The sequence below is a fragment of the Notolabrus celidotus genome, chromosome 16 (genome assembly GCF_009762535.1).
Source record: "Notolabrus celidotus isolate fNotCel1 chromosome 16, fNotCel1.pri, whole genome shotgun sequence".
NCBI lineage: Eukaryota > Metazoa > Chordata > Actinopteri > Labriformes > Labridae > Notolabrus > Notolabrus celidotus.
This window is the reverse complement of record NC_048287.1, coordinates 29,067,023-29,086,818: the sequence shown is the minus strand read 5'-3', so window position 1 is coordinate 29,086,818 and position 19,796 is coordinate 29,067,023. Positions and strand designations below refer to the sequence as shown.

Here is a 19,796-nt window from a genome sequence, read left to right as displayed (position 1 = left end):
AGGTGAGCTTGGGGTCAAACACTATTATCAAACTGAGCTTTGGCAAAAGGAGGAAGTCATCTTTGAATGGAAATGCACCATTCACCCTTTGACGTTACTGAAGTGAAACTGAATCGACTTCAGCAAGAGAACACCAGGCCTCTAGCCTCACAGCACGAGTGTGTGTGTGTCTGAGTGTGTGAACATACCAGTGACCAAGAGAACTTGGAGGTCCGGAGCTGATTGTCCAAACGCAATTCTTGCGTCTGCCTTTGTGAAACCAGGAGTTGTGGATGGACATCACGCCCCTGACCTCTAAAATCAGCATTGGACTGACCACCATGGATGAGACAGAACTCTGCACTTGTTGAGAGATGAGCGAGAGACACTGCAAGGCAAACAGAGAGAGGGAAAGAGAGAGGGGGATATTGAAAAAGGGAGAATGTGTGTTTATGTAAATGTAAAGCCTGTTGGAAACAGTCTTGACAGTTTTGGAGGTTAGCTCCACTTTTTTCTCCAAACAAGAGGTTTCAGATTGTGCCTGTACATGATACTTCTTCAAAGCTTTTAATTTTAACAGAACAAAAAGATTTAAAATCAACCAAGAATTCTGCTCTCAGGGTGCACTCAGGTGTTAAGAGAAAACTTTTAAAGGCCAGTCTTGGTTAAAAGACAAGTCGGTGAACAATTGATACCATCAGAAATTTGTGTGAGCAGTCACAGTCAGTTCATTCATAAGTCCAATCATACAACACTGATGACACATTTTGAACCTAACAGACAAAATATGTTAAAGCAAAATCTTTTCCTCCAAAAAAGCTAAAGCTATTGTGAATTTTCTTTTCCACACTGATGTAAAAACTTGAATTTCAGCTGCTTTTGAAGTTTTAAATGTCCGTGTGAACTTCTTGGATGAAAAACATCAAATACTGATTTTTAATGCTATTCTTTTCTCTCTGTTTTCTTATTTCTCCTGCACAGGTGCCAAGTATCCTGTTCAACCAGGCCAGGCTCTGCAGATCAGGGGTGTCCCGTTTTGGAGAAGGGGGTTAGAGTCTGTCTGTGGAGCAGAAAGAGCTGAATGGCTCTCACCATGTTAAGTACAGTTGAATGTGTCCGGTTCGCACTTCAGCAGCGGCGGCTAGAGAGGGGTCTCACTAAATCTGCACTGGAAGGGGTGAGAGTGACAGAAAAGGAGAGTGAATGAGAGGAGGGAGGTGTGTGTGTGTGTGTGTGTGTGTGTGTGTGTGTGTGTGTGTGTGTGTGTGTGTGTGTGTGTGTGTGTGTGTGTGTGTGTGTGTGTGTGTGTGTGTGTGTGTACTTATTCTTTCTGTGTTTGCCTCTGTGTGTTTTTTCCTGTGTTTGACAAAGTTCAGGGGGCCAGACTTGGAGAAAGAAAAGGGAAAATGAGAGAAAGTGAAGGATTTGAATGAGGTGGTGAAAGAGGGAGTGAGACAGTGAGCGGGTTGGAAAAAAAGAAGGCAGAGATCTGACAGACAGAGGGGACAGAAAGAAGATTTTTGGAGGGAAAAGGATATCCAAGCACCTTGGATATGTTTGGCGAAACAGTCCGCTGCTTCACAGCACGAGCAGTGTAAATTGGTGATATTTATAGATGGAAGCTGCAGGAAGCAACAACTCAGTCTGGGAAATACGTACAGAGAAAGAGAAAGAGTGAGGGAAAGAGAGAGGGTGGGAGGCAGATCAAGAGCGGGGCTGTATTAATATGCTAATGGCCTGAGTGAATGCACAACAGGCCCACTGACCAGGCTAATCACTGGTGGACACACACCGAGGCTAATCCCTCACACAGCACTCACACTCACTCGTAGTCACACACATGCACACACACATGCACATGCAAAGCAGGTTAACATTTTTGAACAGGGACATATTTTTAGAGAGTTGTCTATGTTTTTTAGCACATCGGATTTGGTAAGAGGTTGACTAACATGTTTTATTTTCAGGTGTCCAACTTTGACTATTAAATAAAAGTTCATGTAACATTTTCAATCATTTGGGTTAAGTTAGGGAAACATAGATGATTCAAAATGTGCTTTTTTTATATATATGATATGTTATCATTTATTTTATATCCAGTGCAGGAGAAGAGAGACAAAATAGAAATAGAAATGTTTGAATGTATGTATTTTCCATGTGGATAGAAATTGTACTTACTATGTTTTTTTTTATTTGAGTAAATCTTTTCATATATATTTTTGTTGCAAGACAGGAAAAAATGCTGCAGATTGCAAAATTATAAATAAACTTTCAAATCCACTTTTGGTGTTTTGTTTTTTGTTCTTATTTTAGAGCTATTTGGAGCATTTGACTAGTAAACATATTTCGAAGTGAAAAGCTCAAAGCTTACTGAATCTTTAGGAGACAGCCACCTCTGTTTTTTCACTTTCTTTAATTTTTTCAGCTTTCTACAGTTTCACTCATAACATGATTACATTTTCAAGCTTCTACAAGGTACCCATAATTACTTAGCCTCCCTGCTAGTATCAGTGGAAGGTTAAAAAACTGAGGAAATGTTGCATCTATTTTAAAATCATAATCCATCAATCTAAATATAACTCTACAAAAGAAAAGAAAACAGGACATTTTTTTCACTCAACAACAGATGCCTGAAATGCATAAGAAAACATTCAGAGTTTATTTCATTAAAACATAACTGAATATCGTAATAGAGACATACATGGAAATTTAAATAAAAAATGTAAAAGGTTTTATAGAAATACCATGAGTTTTGTGTAATGCCATTTCAGCCCCCTTGAGGGTGATAAAGTATAAAAAACGTACTGCATTTCTCTCACATTCCCCATTACCATTAAATAACTGTATGGGTTTAATACTTTTTCCTCTTTTTTAATAGCAATTTTCAAACAGAGTGTAAGGTGTAAACTATGCACACAGAAACAGACAATTATCTGTACATATCTGCAAAAGTGTTAATAAATTTGCCACGGCATCACAATATTCATCCCAGCCTCTTATACAAGTTATTGTGCACTTGATCATCAAACAAAGACCTGATCTTTTTAAAAAGCTGCTCATAATTTGATATCAGTGGCTACTACTGACTTGTGTTCTTGTTTTCATCTTGTTTAGCGGTGGCAACATTTTGTTGAACAAAGCATTACTTTTTAGTAAACCCTTGTGTGAAGTTAAAAAAGATGCATTTGACCCAATTAGATTAACTTCCAAATGGAAAAAGAAATGTTTTTTTAACAGATAAATAAGTTACACAGAGTTAGAAGCAAGTGTTAGTTACACTTGAACATCCAGTGTGCCTGCAGATTCTATTTTTGATCATGTAGGCGACATGAATTTAGGCTAGTGTACTGTAGACATTTAAAAATCTCTACTTCATGTAAATAAAGCCGTCTGTTACATATCTCATGACTATGTAAGCTGTTGTTCATTGTCTCTTTTTTTATACATCCATATTTTCAATTGAGTATTCTGTATTTCATTTCAGTTTAGCCTATGTTGTCACCTCTGTTGTGTTTTTAGAAAATATCAAATTTTATTGATTGTAATCCCCATGTGTGACCTTTGTTTGGAGATGTCACTGAGGGACAGAGGTGGACAAAGTACACGTCTTCATTACTTAAATCAAAGTATAGATCCTGCTGTTCAAACATTACTCCAATACAAGTGAAAGTTGCTCTGTCAAATTATTACTTGAGTTAAAGTATTGAAGTACTTGCTTTTAAAAATACTTCGGTATTCAAAGTACTTCTTAAAAAATCTCAAAACGTTGTATTTTCACAAAGTATGAGTGCAGTCAAGAATACATAGGAGTACATTTGTTTACATTATGTTTAATTAGAAAACTGGTTAGAAATACTGGAAAAAAGAAATAAAAAAAGTTGAATGACAAAATATATCTAAAAATAGTGCATTTTACCCATTTATAGTAAAAATATGGAGAAAAATAGTAGCTAAACATGAAATAAAACCTTGAAAATAGAAAATGTAATGAGTTTTCTGCCTTTCTTTTTGCCAAACGACTCCTAAGTTTAGGGTTAGTGAACAGTTAATTATCAAAAGCATCAGTAGCAGTAGGTTAATTCATAACAGCACATGAAACAGTCACATACTCATATAGGTAGGCTAATTTTCTGCAGACCAGTTAAATGAAGCCACATTAAATCACTTTGAGGGACAGTGGGAGTCGCAAATCTTTGGCACCTATATTTTGGGGGTCGCGGGCTGAAAGGTTAGGGAACCCCTGTTCTAGATGTAGTGGAGTAAAAGGAATAAGTTCCCCCCAAAAATAATACTCAAGTTAAGTACAGATACACAAAAAATGAGGGAATTTAAAAGGAATTAAAAGGAATTTAAGTGATATTTTTGAGTCAAGATGGAAAAGAATAACTAACATTGATATAACATGAAGAGAGATGAATGACAAATGTAAATATGTGTGTACTTGAGCATTGGATTTGAGCTAGTAACAGATGGGGAAGAACATTAACAGTGGAAAACATTAAAGCGGGGGGTGGGTATCTACATATACATATACATATATATATATATGTATATGTATATGTGTATGTATATATAATAAAGACATATACAGGCCTAAATAAAATCTGATTTAAATTTCCTTTATGTATTTACTTTTTTTAACATATTTGTTTATTTTTTCTCTGTTTATCCTTGTTGATGTTGTAGATTCTTTTCTTTGTACATTTTATTTAAAGTGTGTTTCTGCATTGGGTATCAAATCCTATACTCAAGAATGGGTTAAAAATGAGCTGTTTACTTACAGAAGATAGTCTTATATATGTGTAAGAAAACTCATCCAATGCTGACATGCTGCCACGTCTTTGTTTGGTCTTGTTTTGTTTCCTTTTTGTTGTTTCTTTTGTGTGTGAAAACTACTAAATAAAAAGTATAAAAAAAAAAAAAGATACACAAAAAATGTGCTTAAGTACAGTGCTCAAGTAAATTTACTTTGTTACTGTCCACCACTGCTGAGGGAAAATGTCTCTCACCTTATAATCAGTTCTTCTTCCAGACATCAGTATGTAGCTATTGCACATGTCTTCCACTCCTACCAGAAGAAAACAATATATGCATTATTGATTAGAACATAGCTGAGGAGATTATTGCTTCAAGACAGTGTCTGTAACCTTGGTTTATTCTCCAACACACCCAGCTCATCATTGCGCCTGTGACCTACAATAACCTTTCCGGCCACTGACACACTGAGCTGAACTCGTCTTGACCTCTTGACCTCATGCACTGGATGTGTCTTCCCTGACGTGAGGCTCAACATGATCACACAACCTTTCCCTGGTCCCAACAACTCAGCCCGCTGTATTTGCAGTGATTATGAGCCCGTGTTCCCCTGTAAGAGAGCACTAAGCCAAATCCTCCACCATCATCATGTTTTCATCCTTGCAGGGGGAGGGAGGGCTGACTACGAGGCAAAGTGGGGGGAGAAACACACACACACGGGGCCTAGTCGCCACATCTTTCATGCGAGGAAGCTGTGCCGCCAAACCGTCAGTAAACCCTTTTTTCATTTGCATTAAAAATATATATATTTAAACGATTATCTAGGCTGTGACCACGAGGACGAGACATGCGTAGCACACCTTGTACTACACGGTGTGCGTTCTGGTTCTCAAGCTTGCATGCTAGCATGCTAGCACTCAGGCTAACTAGCATGCAAGCTAGCTTAGGAGGCTTTGTGTTTTTTTTAGCATAATGAAACGTCACATAGCAATTTGACTTTTTCGTAATGTTGTTATTTTTTAATAGCAGTTTTATCTGTAACCAGAGAGGGAAGCTAACTCAAGCCATTTAGCTTATATGCACATGCGTCTAAAGGGAAGGCTAATATGGTTAGCTAGCTCACAAGCTATATGATGGGTTGTTGCCATCTGTCTGGGCTCCATTTACACGCTGGGATGGGACATTTTCTTCTTTTCGTGTATCGAAGATAACATAATCAGGGTTTAGCATATACATATATATAATTTGTATTAGATGTGAAGACATGTTTGTCTCTGTCCTGTAGTGCCCCAGGAAGAGAAAGTCCTGGCATCAGTCTGCTTTGCACAGTCCTGCTGAAACCTTCACTTTGTCATGTGCCAAAAAATGCATCAAATACATGTTTAATTATAGAGGAACGCAAAGTCAGATCACTACCTCCTAAACAGCAGATGCATTTCATGTGTTGTGTATTCTTATGATTACACGCTTTGTGCCGCAGCATCATCTCATGCAAAGATCTTGTGTTGGAATTTCAGACCCGTTTTTGGTTTCCCAAAACAACTCCGGCCCGGGCCTCAGTCCGCGGTCTAGAGTTTGACAGCAGGCTGTCTGAGACAGAAGCACGTCGGTGTGTGTAGCTGCCAACCTGCCCCTGCACCCCATCCTCCATCATGGGAGACAGCAGAGGTGAGAAAATAATCAGACTGATTTTGTGAGCTTTTTTTTTTTTTTTTAAATGTACATGTTTAACTAAAATGTGATTTTCCAGGTAATACCCTCTTTGAGATCTTCTTGTAAGAGTCTCCTGGCCAAGACAGTCAGCAGCACATTCTAACTTCCATTCTTTCTTCCAAGGAAGAAAGGTTAAAGGTTACTGCTCAGCTCCAATCTGCACAGATGAAATGGTCAAACCAAGCCAGAAACCTTGGTGTAGTCTTAGACTCGGACCTTAATTTCAGCAGCCACATTACACAATTACAAAGTCAGCCTATTATCACCTTCAGAATATATCAAGGATTAAAGGACTTATGTCTCAGCAGGATGCAGAAAAACTCATCCATGCATTTATCTTTAGCAGACTAGACTACTGTAACGGGGTCTTTACAGGACTCCCTAAAAAGTCCATCAGACGGCTGCAGCTCATACAGAATGCTGCTGCTCGAGTCCTAACAAGGACCAAATAAGTAGACCACATCACTCCAGTTCTTAGATCCCTACACTGGCTTCCTGTCTGTCAGAGAATAGACTTTAAAATCCTGCTGATGGTTTATAAAGCACTGAATGGTTTAGGCCCAAAATACATTGCTGATCTGCTACTACTTTATGAACCACCTCGACCTCTGAGGTCATCAGGTCCTGGTCTGCTTTCAGTCCCTAGAGTCAGAACGAAACATGGCGAAGCAGCGTTTAGTCATTATGCACCACATATCTGTAACACACTCCCTGAAAGCTGTAGGTCTGCTCCAACTCTCACCTCTTTTAAATCAAAGACTAAGACTTTTTTATGGGCCACTGCCTTCCTATCTTAGCTCATTTTAACTCACTTTAAATTAAAATTTTAAATCTACTTTTTAATATATTTCTAATTTTCCTTTTCTTTTCTGTTTTATTATATTTGTCATTTTAATTATGTTCTTTTATGCTTGTCTGAATGTCTCCAATGCTTTTAATGTTTGAATGTAAAGCATATTGAGTTGCCCTCGTGTATGAAATGCGCTATACAAATAAAGCTGCCTTGCCTTGCCTTGCCTAACAAAGATACAGACATAGTACTAACAATTAAAAATAAAGGTCAGCATATCCTGAGTCACACAACAGAAGGTCATCAAAGCACATTAACATATTAGATCCTCCAGACCCAAATCCTCCTGCTGCAGATTCCACACTGCAGGCGCAGCATGCCCAAAGCCCCTTTCCCCCATTTTAATGCACATTTTAGGACAGACAGATAAAAAAAAAGACTGTAGTGTTTTAGCATTTTACAGGCGTATGAAATAACATAATCAAGCGGGAAGTAAGTTAAGAATCCTTATAAACAAGGAGATGGTGGAGAGATGCACACAGAAGAAGTTAGAGGCCATTCTAAATTACACAGATCCTCCACTTCACAACTTCTTTGTGGACCAGAGAAACAGTGGCAGTGGACGACTCATCTCTCTGTGCTGCAGGACTGAGAGATACAGAAAATCATTCATCCCTGCAGCCATTAGGCTTCATAACTCTCTAGCCAATGGGAGATGAGCTGACAGACACCTGAATTACTTGTTCTATGTGATTTTTATAATTGTGTCTGCCAGACACCTGAATTTCCTCCTTCGGGGATTAATATTCTATTCCATTCCACAGATTTAGTGTATGGGCGGACTGTGCTGGCTAGCAAACTCAAGCATACAGGGAGTAATAATGAGTCAGGGCCTTAAGATTTGTAATGAACCTCCATGCTCCATAATACACAGTATCCAATGAGTGAATGCATTGAGAAGATGCATGCATACATAAAACATCAAGCCAGTCAACCAGGGGAATAAAAGTAGCAACTCCATGTCTTTTTTTCCAGCATAATATAAAAATGACATCTGAAATAAATGCCTAGCCACAACTTCAACCTTTGAAAAAAGAAATTTCTTTGAGGTGGACCCACATTCAGTATCTAATTTGAAACACAGTAGGATCTTAATACTACTGTCTGTTTTCATGGCTTCTTCATCAGGAGGTTTGTTACTGAAAGGTTGCTGTATTTAAAGAGAGGTGTAAGAGTTCATGATGCACGTAGGACCGTCCACACACCTCTCTGTGTACCGAGGATACAGAGGCAGGGGTTGAGTTTTACCAGTGTTGGTAACCTATTGACACTTGTGAGGAAAATAGCTTCAATTAGAAATTAGGTTCAAATGAAATGTCCTTATGTTTCAAATCAAATGAATTTGTAGAGCTGATTAGTATTCATGTTAGCATGAGCACTGGTATCCATGGGCCACTGTGAGTGTATGCTTGGTTGGTTTGTTTCTAGTTTGTTGAGGCAAGAAAAATAGATTAGATCAGTTGACAACCAAGTACACAGCCTGAAGCAGTAAAAATGCAGCACACAGACTGCAGAAGAAAGCACCGTCTAAATACAAATGACTGTGTAAACAAAAACAAATCAATATAACAACTGGCATCTTAAAAATCTCAGCCAATGGGCGGATCATTTAGTGAAAGGATTATTAAGTCAGCGTTATCTTCCCCCACAAGGTTTACAGGGAGTTTCAAGCTCTGGTGGGGGATTTGCTAGAATGGCTTAAGTCAGATGATATATTTATGTATAAGAAGTTAAAGTTTTGTTTAATTTTTTAAAAAAATATCTGGAACAAAAAAAGTACCAGACTGAAATATCAGAGATAAAAAAGGCTTCTTGGAAACCAAAATAATAATATCTTCCTTTTGATGCACACCAGTCATGTTGGGCAAACACACATCTTAGGTGATGTTTGAAAACTGGTAATAAATCCTGAGTAATGCAGGGATGAACTGCTAAACGCTTGCCCATAGTTGTTTAGTGCTGTTTCATGAGACACCAAATTCAGGGATGTTTCATTAAAGGTTATAATCATAGCAGTGTTACTGTGGAGTTAACAGAAACTACCCGCACGCACATTTTTGCTTTGTGCATATGAAATGCATTAGAAAAAGTGAAAATAGACCTCTGTGGGTATTAAGACAACAACTCTATGTAGACCCCTGAATACTAAGTTTCCCATGTTAAACTTAAGTGCATGGATGCAGAAAGACGAAGGTTGGAGTTGGAAAAATGTTGTTAAACTATCAATGGACCGATCTATCACTAACAATCTGTGCCAGCCTATTATCATGCTTTTTCCAGCTAGTTTCAGATTCATAATGGCTCTGACATATTTGTGTTTGAGTATGAAAATAACACGGAATGGCTTTCCTTTGATAGAACCCCTTTACCACCTCTATTATTAAGCATACTGCTTCTGTACTGCAGTGTTCATTACATTAGCTTTTTGTATAACCTCCTTGTTACTGTCTCTTTTAGATTCCCACAGCCCAGACAGCTCGTCTGTGTCCTCCCCTCCATCGGGCCAACGCTCGCCCCCCCTGGTCCCCTCAGCTGCTTCCATGACCTCCCTGCCTCCCATCACAAGCGCTGGAGTCAACAGTCCCATCAGTAGCATTGGTTCCCCCTTTTCTGTCATTAGCTCTTCCCTGGGCTCGCCATGCTTACCTGGCACACCATCCGTGGGTTACGGCCCCATTAGCAGCCCACAGGTGAGGGGCAGACGTGTTTTTTTCTCCTCCTGTTTCTCCTCCTTACTTTTTTGTGTTTGGGATTTATTGCAGCCTGAGGATGCAGGCCTAGTGTAGGTTTACAGTGTCAATAAGATTTCTGTTTTCTTAAAATGATTTTTATGTCTGATGGAATAAATGTTTTAAACACTAAAGAAATGGCATCAACTCTCTTACAGGGACAAAAAACAAGGGGCACATGCTTTACTCCCCATGTGTTCTTGTGTTTTTTTGTGTGGTTTTGGTGACAACATGACTTTTATATTCTGACAGAAGTAGAAGGACAATCATGAAATTCCTATAAAGAAATGTTGTCATTGTGGTTCCCTTCTTCTCTGTGGTTCTTCCAGATCAACTCTACAGTGTCCATGTCAGGACTTCACGCAGTGAGCAGCTCTGATGATGTGAAACCTCCGCTGGGCCTGAAGCAGATGACAGCCCACAGCCCAGGGCCAATGCTTTCCCAGAAACGCCTCTGCGCCATCTGTGGAGACAGATCCTCTGGTGATCACACACCTTACATACAACTCTCTGTTTCTTTGACTTTGAATTTTCAGCCTCGAAAAGAATTGTCTTGCTCATCTCACTTCCTCTGCTCTGTCCCTCCGCCTCCTCACACCTTTCAGGCAAGCACTATGGAGTCTACAGCTGTGAGGGCTGCAAAGGCTTCTTCAAGCGGACAGTGCGCAAAGACCTGACCTACACCTGTCGGGACAGTAAAGACTGTATGGTTGATAAAAGACAGAGGAACCGCTGCCAGTACTGCCGCTATCAGAAGTGCCTGGCCATGGGCATGAAGAGAGAAGGTGAGCAAGGGGGAACCCTCCGCCCACACTACGTTGATGCACAAAATGCATTTTCACACAAAAGAATGAAAGAATATTATTTTATTTTAAAAGAAGTTTTACTTACTAAGTGTCTTATTAGCCAACAGAAAACCCTTCATGATGTAAATGTAAGCTTTTGATTTCACCTTGAAGCAACTTGATCCCCACTCCCAATCTGGTTTCAAAAGCACTCAACTAAAGCTCAGTAACAAAAAACAGATTGAAAGTCTGCACACTCATAAGTCATGATATCGATTAGGGCTGAACGATTAATTGCATTTGCAGTTAGAAATCACGATATGACTGCTCAACATGACTTGCGAGCAGAGCGGAGCGTAGCAGAGCAGGGAGAGAAGTCATTGTTACGCTTTAACCTGTCGCACAATGGCCCCAGGCTCCACAGAAAGTGACACTGCAGAAAGTTTAGTACCAAAGAGGGGCAGCACGTCCGTTGTGTGGATGTATTTTGGCTGCGCAACGACAGGTATTGTGCAGAACCTGCTAACGTTTTCCATGTCAAAAACAATGCCAAATGCGTTTATCCCTGAATCAAAATTTCCTTCACAACACAATGTATATAACTGACGGTATTAAACAGCTACAGATCATATTGAGGTGTTCAAAATGTTAACACGCTGAATATCAACGTGAGGAGCAGGCTTATACGCAGAGTCATAGAGTGAAGACTCAGACTACATCATGTGGATTTACTGCAACAGGACAACTGAACAGAAACATAATTCAGACTCACAGTGTCCAGTTTTCTTCCTACTCGTTCTTATTGAGAAAAATGAGCATGTTTACGTGGTCAGGTGTCAGCCGGGAGCGCAACTGAGTCATAATCAGTCCGGCGGCGGAGAAAAAAAGAGAACTGTCACTCAGCCGCAGCCCCCAGCTGAGCGTCTCCTCTGCAACACCTCCAGTCAGCTGACATCGAAACATGCTTTAAACTTAAAACACTTGTTTGGCAGAATGTTTTTAAGTAGTTGTGGTGAACGCTTACAAGACTGCAAGTATTTAGTAAGTTTACAACTGTAATTCAAGTAGATAAATAAACCGTCTTTCATATTAATTCATGCTTAATTTGCCTTTATCTTAACATAAGCCTAGCCTATAACAAAGAACAATTCAATCTAGGGATGACCACAATTAATCGATTATCGATTAATTGATTGTTAAGAAATTACTTTTTGTTATCAATTTTCCGTCATGTGAAAGAAACATCATGTCTCATATTACACTCATCTATCAGGGAGGTGTTTTAAGTTTAAAGCATGTTTAGATGTGAATCAGCTGGTAAAGGTGTTGCGCACAGCGGAGACGCTCAGCTGGCGGCTGCGGCTGTGCGTCAGGTCTCCACGTGAACTTTTTTAAAGAGGATCAATACAAAACTGCTACCAAAAACTACACAGACACAAAGGTTGACAGCTTTAAACAGGACATTTCCACCTTTGGATACGAAGGCAACAGACAGGTGGGAAATTCAGGTACGCTATGTTTGCAGAGCAGCAACATCAGAGCCGTCTGAGCTTTTCTGCCGCTGGACTGATTCTGACCCGGTTGCGTTCCCGGCTGACACCTGACCGAATACACGTTTATTTTTCTCAATAAGAACGAGGAGACAGAAAACTGGACACTGTGAGTCTGAAGCACTTATCTGTTAGTAGTCTCAGCCTTCACTTTATAAGATTATGTCCGCGGAGAATATTTTAATGAGCCTGATCGCTGATATTCTGCGTGTCAAACATATACCCGTATTCAAGACACTCAGTTACTTGCATTTTGTTGCTGTAGAAAATATAATTTACGGGTAAAACAACATATTTGGCATTGTTTTTGACGTAAGAATAATAATGTTTTTTTTATCAATTAATCAATATTTGATCGTTAACATTTCCAATAATCGATCACGGAAAATACTTACAATGTACATCCCTAATTCAACCTGATATTGTTTATTATAATACAGATTGATTTATTGCTTGTGTTTGTTGAAAAATACATGAGGAGAGGACCTTGAAAGAAGAATCGCATATTAAATCGCATTTGCAATATTAAGTCGTTCGGCTCTAATACTGATTGAAATGTACAGTTCTGTGTTTCTGGGCCTTTAACACTGGCATAATAGTTGTTTGACGTCAAATAAAGAGCATGCTACTCATTTTTATTAAAAGACAATCTAACATTTGTGAACTTTGCAACCTGGTTTAAAGTTACATTTCAAAGCTTGATACATCAGTAAGAACAAAGCCTTAGTATGGCTTGTGGCTTACAGGGTTTTCTAAATTATGCTTCAATTTTGACTCTGGATTGGCTTTTTTTTGTTTGGGGGTGTTAGAGTAACATTTTTTTAAGACATCCAGTCACATTATGAAATGTTGAACTTAATTTGATCCACATATAGACAGGGCTTATTAATGGAAACTAAAAACTAAAATCAGGCCGACATTTTCATTCCAAACTGGACACAAACTTTCCCGCCACCTCCTCGTAAATTTCTACACCAAGCTGATCTGAGAGCAGCAGGAAACATTCAGGAAAATTTAACACAAGTAAGTCGGAGGAGGCGATTACCTTAATATCATTTGACCAATGCGAACCCCTGAGAGTTCCACAAAACAGGCTGAAGTTTAAGAAGGAGAATCATTTTGAAGACAGGTGTTTGCATGCATTTACACATAGCATTGATATAAATGAACTGTCATCATACCATAGGTCTTTGTTGCTTTCGTCAGCTTCCATGTTGTAAGTGTTTCTCAACGTGCTTTTGATGTCATGTCTTGACCCCCAAAACTCGCCCTCTATCTCCTCAATGGACAGGAAAAATACACACTGTGAGTAATGTGTGTGAACAAGTGACTATAGAACATTTCAAGGATTGAGCTCCTGAAAATTCCTAGACTTTTTAACGTCTTCTATGACGCTAAATGTCTTGAACCGGATCTATAGATGCAGGTAAAAGCATCAGTAGGTGGTAGTATCAGTCTGGAGGACAGAGAATGAGAAAGAACAGAGTGATAGAGAGGGAGATGGGGGTGGGTAAGCCTTGTAAACACTAACCCCCTTTCCCCTCTCTGCCTCTTTTTGTTTCCTCTCCGTCTCTCCCCCTCCCTCTGTAGTGGCCGAGATCAACGACAGATGTAAGGAGGGAAGGGAGGGAGGAGTGTGTTTGTGCCTGTATGAGTGAGCCAGAAGCAGAGAGATATTGCATATCTATGAGAAGGAGCTAGTTGAAAGCGTTTTTCCATAGCTGGTTGCCAGTACTCAGAGGTGAATCAGTGCCAGTCTTGAATCACTTGCACATGTTTTTTTAACCTTTATTGATCAAGGAAAGTTTGCTTAGTATGCACACTCCTTGAAATGATCAACCTGATTTACTGTAAAGTTATTGTTTGTCTATTCTCACCATGGTGCTGTGGATTAAGGACAAACCAACAACAATAAGCCACAGACCAGTTCCACTTCAGGAACAGTCATTTTAATTTCTATGTATGAAGATACTTTAATGCTTGAAGGAGGAATTAAAAGTGTTCATTGAATTTCTCACACAGATGTTTCAAACCGGTCTTAGCTTCCAAGCCGGCAGCTTTTTGTCACAAACACTCTTATAGACTTGTGACCGCTGGTGTGCTTCTCTATTTTCTAAATCAAGTACAAACACATTGATCAGATTACTGCTGGTATCGAATAGATGGAAATCAAGGTTTTCCTCTTTTTATGCTTTATGTTTGAAAGTACATTCAGACTGCAGTAAGAGAGACATTTTTTAAGCATCTTCTGTTTTTAAATATATAATTTTCATTGTATTAAGTTTTTCTCTTTTTTATCAACCAAACATACATACATATGGGACCAATAGGATGACATAACATTCTGTAAATAGAACTAAACATGAACATGAAACAAAGACAGTGGGAGCGCAGCGGGGACAGAGCAACATATCACACAACCTTTATATACATTCACTACATACACAAGTATCCATATAAACTTTGTGGGTATGTAGATGCTAAATATATACTCTAAACAATATATTGTCGAAAGGAGTCAGCTGAGGTGGTTCAGGCATCTGATAAGGATGCCTCCCGGACGCCTCCCTTTAGAGGTGTTCCGGGCACGTCCAACTGGGAGAAGGCCCCGGGGTAGACCCAGAACGCGGTGGAGGGATTATATCTCCCGCCTGGTCTGGGAACGCCTCGGGATTCCCCAGGAGGAGCTGGAAAGTGTCGCCGGGGAGAGGGATGTCTGGGTCAATTTGCTTGGACTACTACCCCTGCGACCCGACCCCGGATAAGCGGAAGAAAATGGATGGATGGATATTGTCAATATTAGATAAAAGATCACTCTGTACTAAACAAACCAGCATACCTCAGACTACACTTGACACCTAAAGAAGTATAACATAGGTAAATTAAGGGTGTAACTCTAGCATTTCAGGTTAAAAGGGCGCCATGTTTTTACATAAACCTTTTAAGCATCTTCTTTAATGTTTCCATAAAGTTCTTCATTTTTAACATTCAATTAACCAAATAAGAGACAACATGCTCTGCCCTGAAAATGACTCACAGTTGATTCATGCTGCTAGCACAGCCCCTTTCAGGAACATTGTGCATTTGAATCATGAATTAATCCATACTGAAGGCACAATTTTCCTCAGGGCTCAAATTCAGTTTCTGCTAAAAAAATAAAGAAATACACACACATACACATTCTGCAACTATCTGCAGTGTCTGTTAGCTGTTAAGCTTGTTTTTGGTGAAAGTTGTAGGAGTCAAATCATTCTTATTCACACTCATTCAGTATTCCACACTAATAATAATTGTTTCTGGCTTGTATGGGATGATTTTGACTGAAAACGCCTCTTATATAACCTCAGTTCATGTCTATTGATTTGTATTTTGACTTCTGACAGATTTTGAATGCAAAATATTTACCTTAAACTTCTTTTATATTTAGTTTTTCTCAAGGATGGCACAGTGTTGTGTTCATTGAATTAACATCAACCAGATGTCACCTTGTTTCTTGAATCTGGGTTAGAAATCAAAAGAAACTCTGCACACTAAAATAAAATTTAGAATGAACCAAATTTCCTGAAAGGTTCAGTCTGGCTAAGGTTTCAACTTTTAGACTTAGTATTGTAACTCTCTGTTTTATTGTTGTCTGTTTTGCTTCTTTTTAATGTATCCCCACTCTACACATCTGTCCTCTCACCCCTCTCATTTCTTCCTCCAATACCTTATATATTCTATTTTTTGTTGTATATCCCATTATCTATAATTATGTTCTCCACTGTTTCCTTTTCCCAACCAAAACCCTTTGGTCCTCAATCCCCATAAATCCCCTCTGCGTTTGCACATCTCTTCCTTCTCTTTCTTGTCCTTAATTGTTTTCTTCTGTGCCCCTGTCTTTCTATCCCCAATCCCTTGTCCTGCAGCTGTTCAGGAAGAGCGGCAGAGGAACAGGGAGCGAGAGGGCGAGGTGGAGTCAACCAGTGCGGTGAATGAGGAGATGCCGGTGGAGAAGATTTTAGATGCGGAGATGGCCGTGGAGCAGAAGACCGAGCTTCATGCTGATGGAAGTTCAGGCGGCAGCTCTGTGAGTAGTGAAACCACAAACTGTCTTATCATGTAGGGATTTGTGTAATAATTAATTATTTTTAAACTACATTCTTATTACCTGAGAGGTAATTACTGGACACACAGGGACATTTCAAGTTCATTAATATGCAGCATTATTCAACTATATAATTGAGCTCATGTTTTTGCAGGCTGCTTCTCCGGCTAGAGAATTTATTTGACAAAATAATGAATCTTTTAAATGTATTCCCTTCAGCCCAATGACCCCGTCACCAACATCTGCCAGGCAGCAGACAAGCAGCTCTTCACCCTGGTGGAGTGGGCCAAGAGGATCCCTCACTTCTCTGAGCTGCCCCTGGATGACCAGGTCATCCTGCTCCGTGCAGGTACGTCCTCCGTTACACGTGAGAGGGAGTAATGAACAGGTGGTTAGCTGGCTCGAAAGGTCAACAGCACGGACAAAATCTTGCATCACTGTGTAATATATTTAAAAACAATAATTGTAACATATTTTTTCTTTATGCCATCCCCTTCCAAAATGAGTGTTTTATTTTGATTGGAGCTTATATGGGACAAATTCTCCGGCCCAACATGATTAGGGATGCACCGATCCTACTTTTTAGGTCCCGATACCGATATCAATACCTGGGCTTTGGTATCTGCCGATACCGATACTAGCCGATCCGATCCTGGTATTGATTTAACAATCTCTATTCCTTAATGTGAGGATAGAATCATGTTTTGGCAACTTCAGGCTTTTCTGACTTGATGGTGAACTGTACCTGGGTTTCAAGTGCTGAACCAGAGGCTGGAATCCCTCAATTTCAAGGATCTGGAACAATAAAATCCACTAACCTGTCAGTTTTTTCCCACTTTGAATCCATTAATAGAAGGTTTCTTCCTTCTTTGCAGTAGGCTACAGCTGACGTAAACTTCTTCCTTTGGGCTTCCATTATATTTTTCAGCGGGACTGCCATCCGTCAAAACATTACCGCTGCACATGTTGCAAGTTTCCGGCGGAGTTGTTAGTAAAAGAAGCGTGACATGCACTTAAACTGCAGAGCCTCTGTAGTTATCCTCCATCATGCTCCTCCGGGCAAAAATGCACAGACCGGCTGGCGCTGATGACGTAGGAGACGCACATGGGTGTTGTAAACACAGAAAAGCATAGAACTGAGATGAATAGATCTGTCATATGGATTGGCATTATATATCGGCCCTTTGTCACCAATAAATGATCTAGCTTTTTGAGTCCGATCTAGCCGATATCCGATACCAGGATCGGATCGGTGCATCCCTAAACATGATACAATACTTGTATTTGTCTTACACAAAACTAAGAACCAACATTTCTTTAATATGATGGCTCTAAGATTCCTGAAGACAATGACTTTGAGTCTGCCTGATTTTAGGGGTAAACAGATGAGATGCCATCTACTCTTCTGGGTTAAGATCTCCACTGTCCACCTCCTTGTTTGTTCAAATCATGTTACATTTCAAGATTTCTTGAGTTGTGATATCACACCATAGACTGTATAAATAATTAATGTAGTATCCGTGACGTCACCAATATGTTTCTGAAGCGCTGTTGGAGGCCTATTGGCGGCGGCAGCCATATTGGAAATGTTGAACTCAACATAACAGCTGTGGAGCTAGTCTGAGGTAAAGAGGCGGGCTTTGAGCCTCCTCACCAACAGCTGCAGTGTTCCCGCCTGTCAATCAAGTCAGCTGTGCTTCTCCTAATGGAAAACTCGTAATCATAATATCTTCGAAATTGCCGCGTTATGAAAAAATTCACCCCCCGTACAGTGTGTGCCAAGAAGAAATGAACTATCCCGACTACACTCGTCTTTTGTACCAGGCTGTAAACATGTTTATTTCTGCTGTAAAGATTTTCTTTTTGAATTTGTGTGTATGTGGTTTCCGGTACTTCCGGAGCCAGCCTCAAGCGGATCCTCAATGAACTGCAGCTTTTAACACTTCTGCATTGGCCTCAATTCTCGCGGCCGGAAGTTGCCGCTTGTATCACACAGGAAAGACAAGATCACACAAGAGATGCAAACTGCTATAGGAGTTGATCAAGAATAGAAACCTTTTATTGCCTTTGAGAGCCGTAATACTGTGAAATGTTTCTGTTGGTTGATGATTAAGTGTTTCCATGCTCAAAATAACAACAGGGGGTGAATAAAGTATAACTTTGCTTAATGAGTGCCAGCAAAATTCTGTCCCATCATGCATCAGACATTTTCAAAAAGTGCAATACTTGAAAATTAGACATTTTGATTCACCAGAGTTACTGAGACACTGACTCTTCAACAGGCTGGAATGAACTCCTGATTGCATCGTTCTCTCATCGCTCCATCTCGGTGAAGGACGGGATCTTACTGGCCACCGGCCTGCATGTCCACAGGAACAGTGCACACAGCGCGGGTGTTGGAGCCATCTTTGACAGGTAATACACATTATCCCTGTGACAAACACACATTTTGAGGCCAAACTTGGGAGGGCCAAATGTGTTAAATACATGCTATATATTCTGTAGCATAAAGGGATGGGAATGCTTTTTCAGAGGACTTTCTACACCCCTTTGAAATCTGACGTGTGTAGAGAATAGATCTGCTTCCACCCAGTATTAGGACCACCCACTCTTAGTTTAAAATATATCAACCCTCAAAAGGCTAGATCTAAATCCACAATTACCTCTCAAGTTCCCCCTGTAAATCCACCTCAGCCCTGACAAGAGAGCTGATGAAAGAAAGAACTCTCTCCTTTAGTTATTCTGTGATGGTTTAATAGTCACAGTCTTTCTCGTAATCTTAACGCACATTATTGAGGTTTAGCTGGATCAGCGATTTGGGTAAAGATTCTGCATCTTCATCTCTTACCTGGCTGCAGCTGCTGTGTTCTGTGTTGGCTGTGATTGTCTGAGAGACGTCGCTTCTGTAGCACTGCCTGTAGGGTGACAGCGCATGCCGCGGAGGCTGGTGACTAATGCTTACTCCTAGACATGCATGCTCTCACAAATACACTCCCAGTGGCAAAGCACATATCGCAGCATTTGATAACACAATAATGGCTGGCTAATGTGTAATACTAACTTCTTAACACATAACAGAGTGTACTTTGAAGAACTTTAAAATAAGTTCATAGATAGTTACATCCCATTATTGTGCAGAACACTGTAGAGGCCATTAGTGTATTATTTCAATGTTATCTAGAAGGTATTTTGTGATCTTGTCCTGATGTAAAAAGTTAGGCTGTGATTTAAAATAATAACAAACATGAGTGACCCCAGGTCTGTAGTATATTACCGTGCCTTCTGTGTTGATACTGGCTGCTTTATGATTGGTGGCCACATGTACTCTCTCAGTTTAGAGACTCGTACTCT

At 39.9% G+C, this 19,796-nt stretch overlaps 2 protein-coding genes across 6 annotated transcripts in view; one reads left to right on the top strand and one right to left on the bottom strand.

Annotated features, from left to right (window-relative positions):
• The window catches only part of LOC117828330, a 16,441-nt gene extending 10,958 nt beyond the window's left edge, over positions 1-5,483 (bottom strand). The window contains exons 1-3 of the mRNA XM_034705372.1: positions 5,149-5,483; positions 4,989-5,047; positions 189-367 (exon numbers count right to left, since the gene is read on the bottom strand). Coding sequence (XP_034561263.1) covers positions 189-367; positions 4,989-5,047; positions 5,149-5,272 — 362 coding nt within the window. The 5' untranslated portion in view covers positions 5,273-5,483. The remainder of the gene's footprint in view (positions 1-188; positions 368-4,988; positions 5,048-5,148) is intronic.
• The window catches only part of rxrba (retinoid x receptor, beta a), a 27,512-nt gene continuing 12,922 nt past the window's right edge, over positions 5,207-19,796 (top strand). The window contains exons 1-9 of one of the 5 annotated variants that reach the window (XM_034705738.1): positions 5,207-5,501; positions 6,252-6,402; positions 9,755-9,987; positions 10,356-10,509; positions 10,632-10,811; positions 13,952-13,972; positions 16,267-16,427; positions 16,665-16,794; positions 18,728-18,860. In XM_034705738.1, coding sequence (XP_034561629.1) covers positions 6,387-6,402; positions 9,755-9,987; positions 10,356-10,509; positions 10,632-10,811; positions 13,952-13,972; positions 16,267-16,427; positions 16,665-16,794; positions 18,728-18,860 — 1,028 coding nt within the window. In that variant the 5' untranslated portion in view covers positions 5,207-5,501; positions 6,252-6,386. The remainder of the gene's footprint in view (positions 5,502-6,251; positions 6,403-9,754; positions 9,988-10,355; positions 10,510-10,631; positions 10,812-13,951; positions 13,973-16,266; positions 16,428-16,664; positions 16,795-18,727; positions 18,861-19,796) is intronic. The other 4 variants (XM_034705735.1, XM_034705734.1, XM_034705739.1 and 1 more) reach the window with 4 other exon arrangements.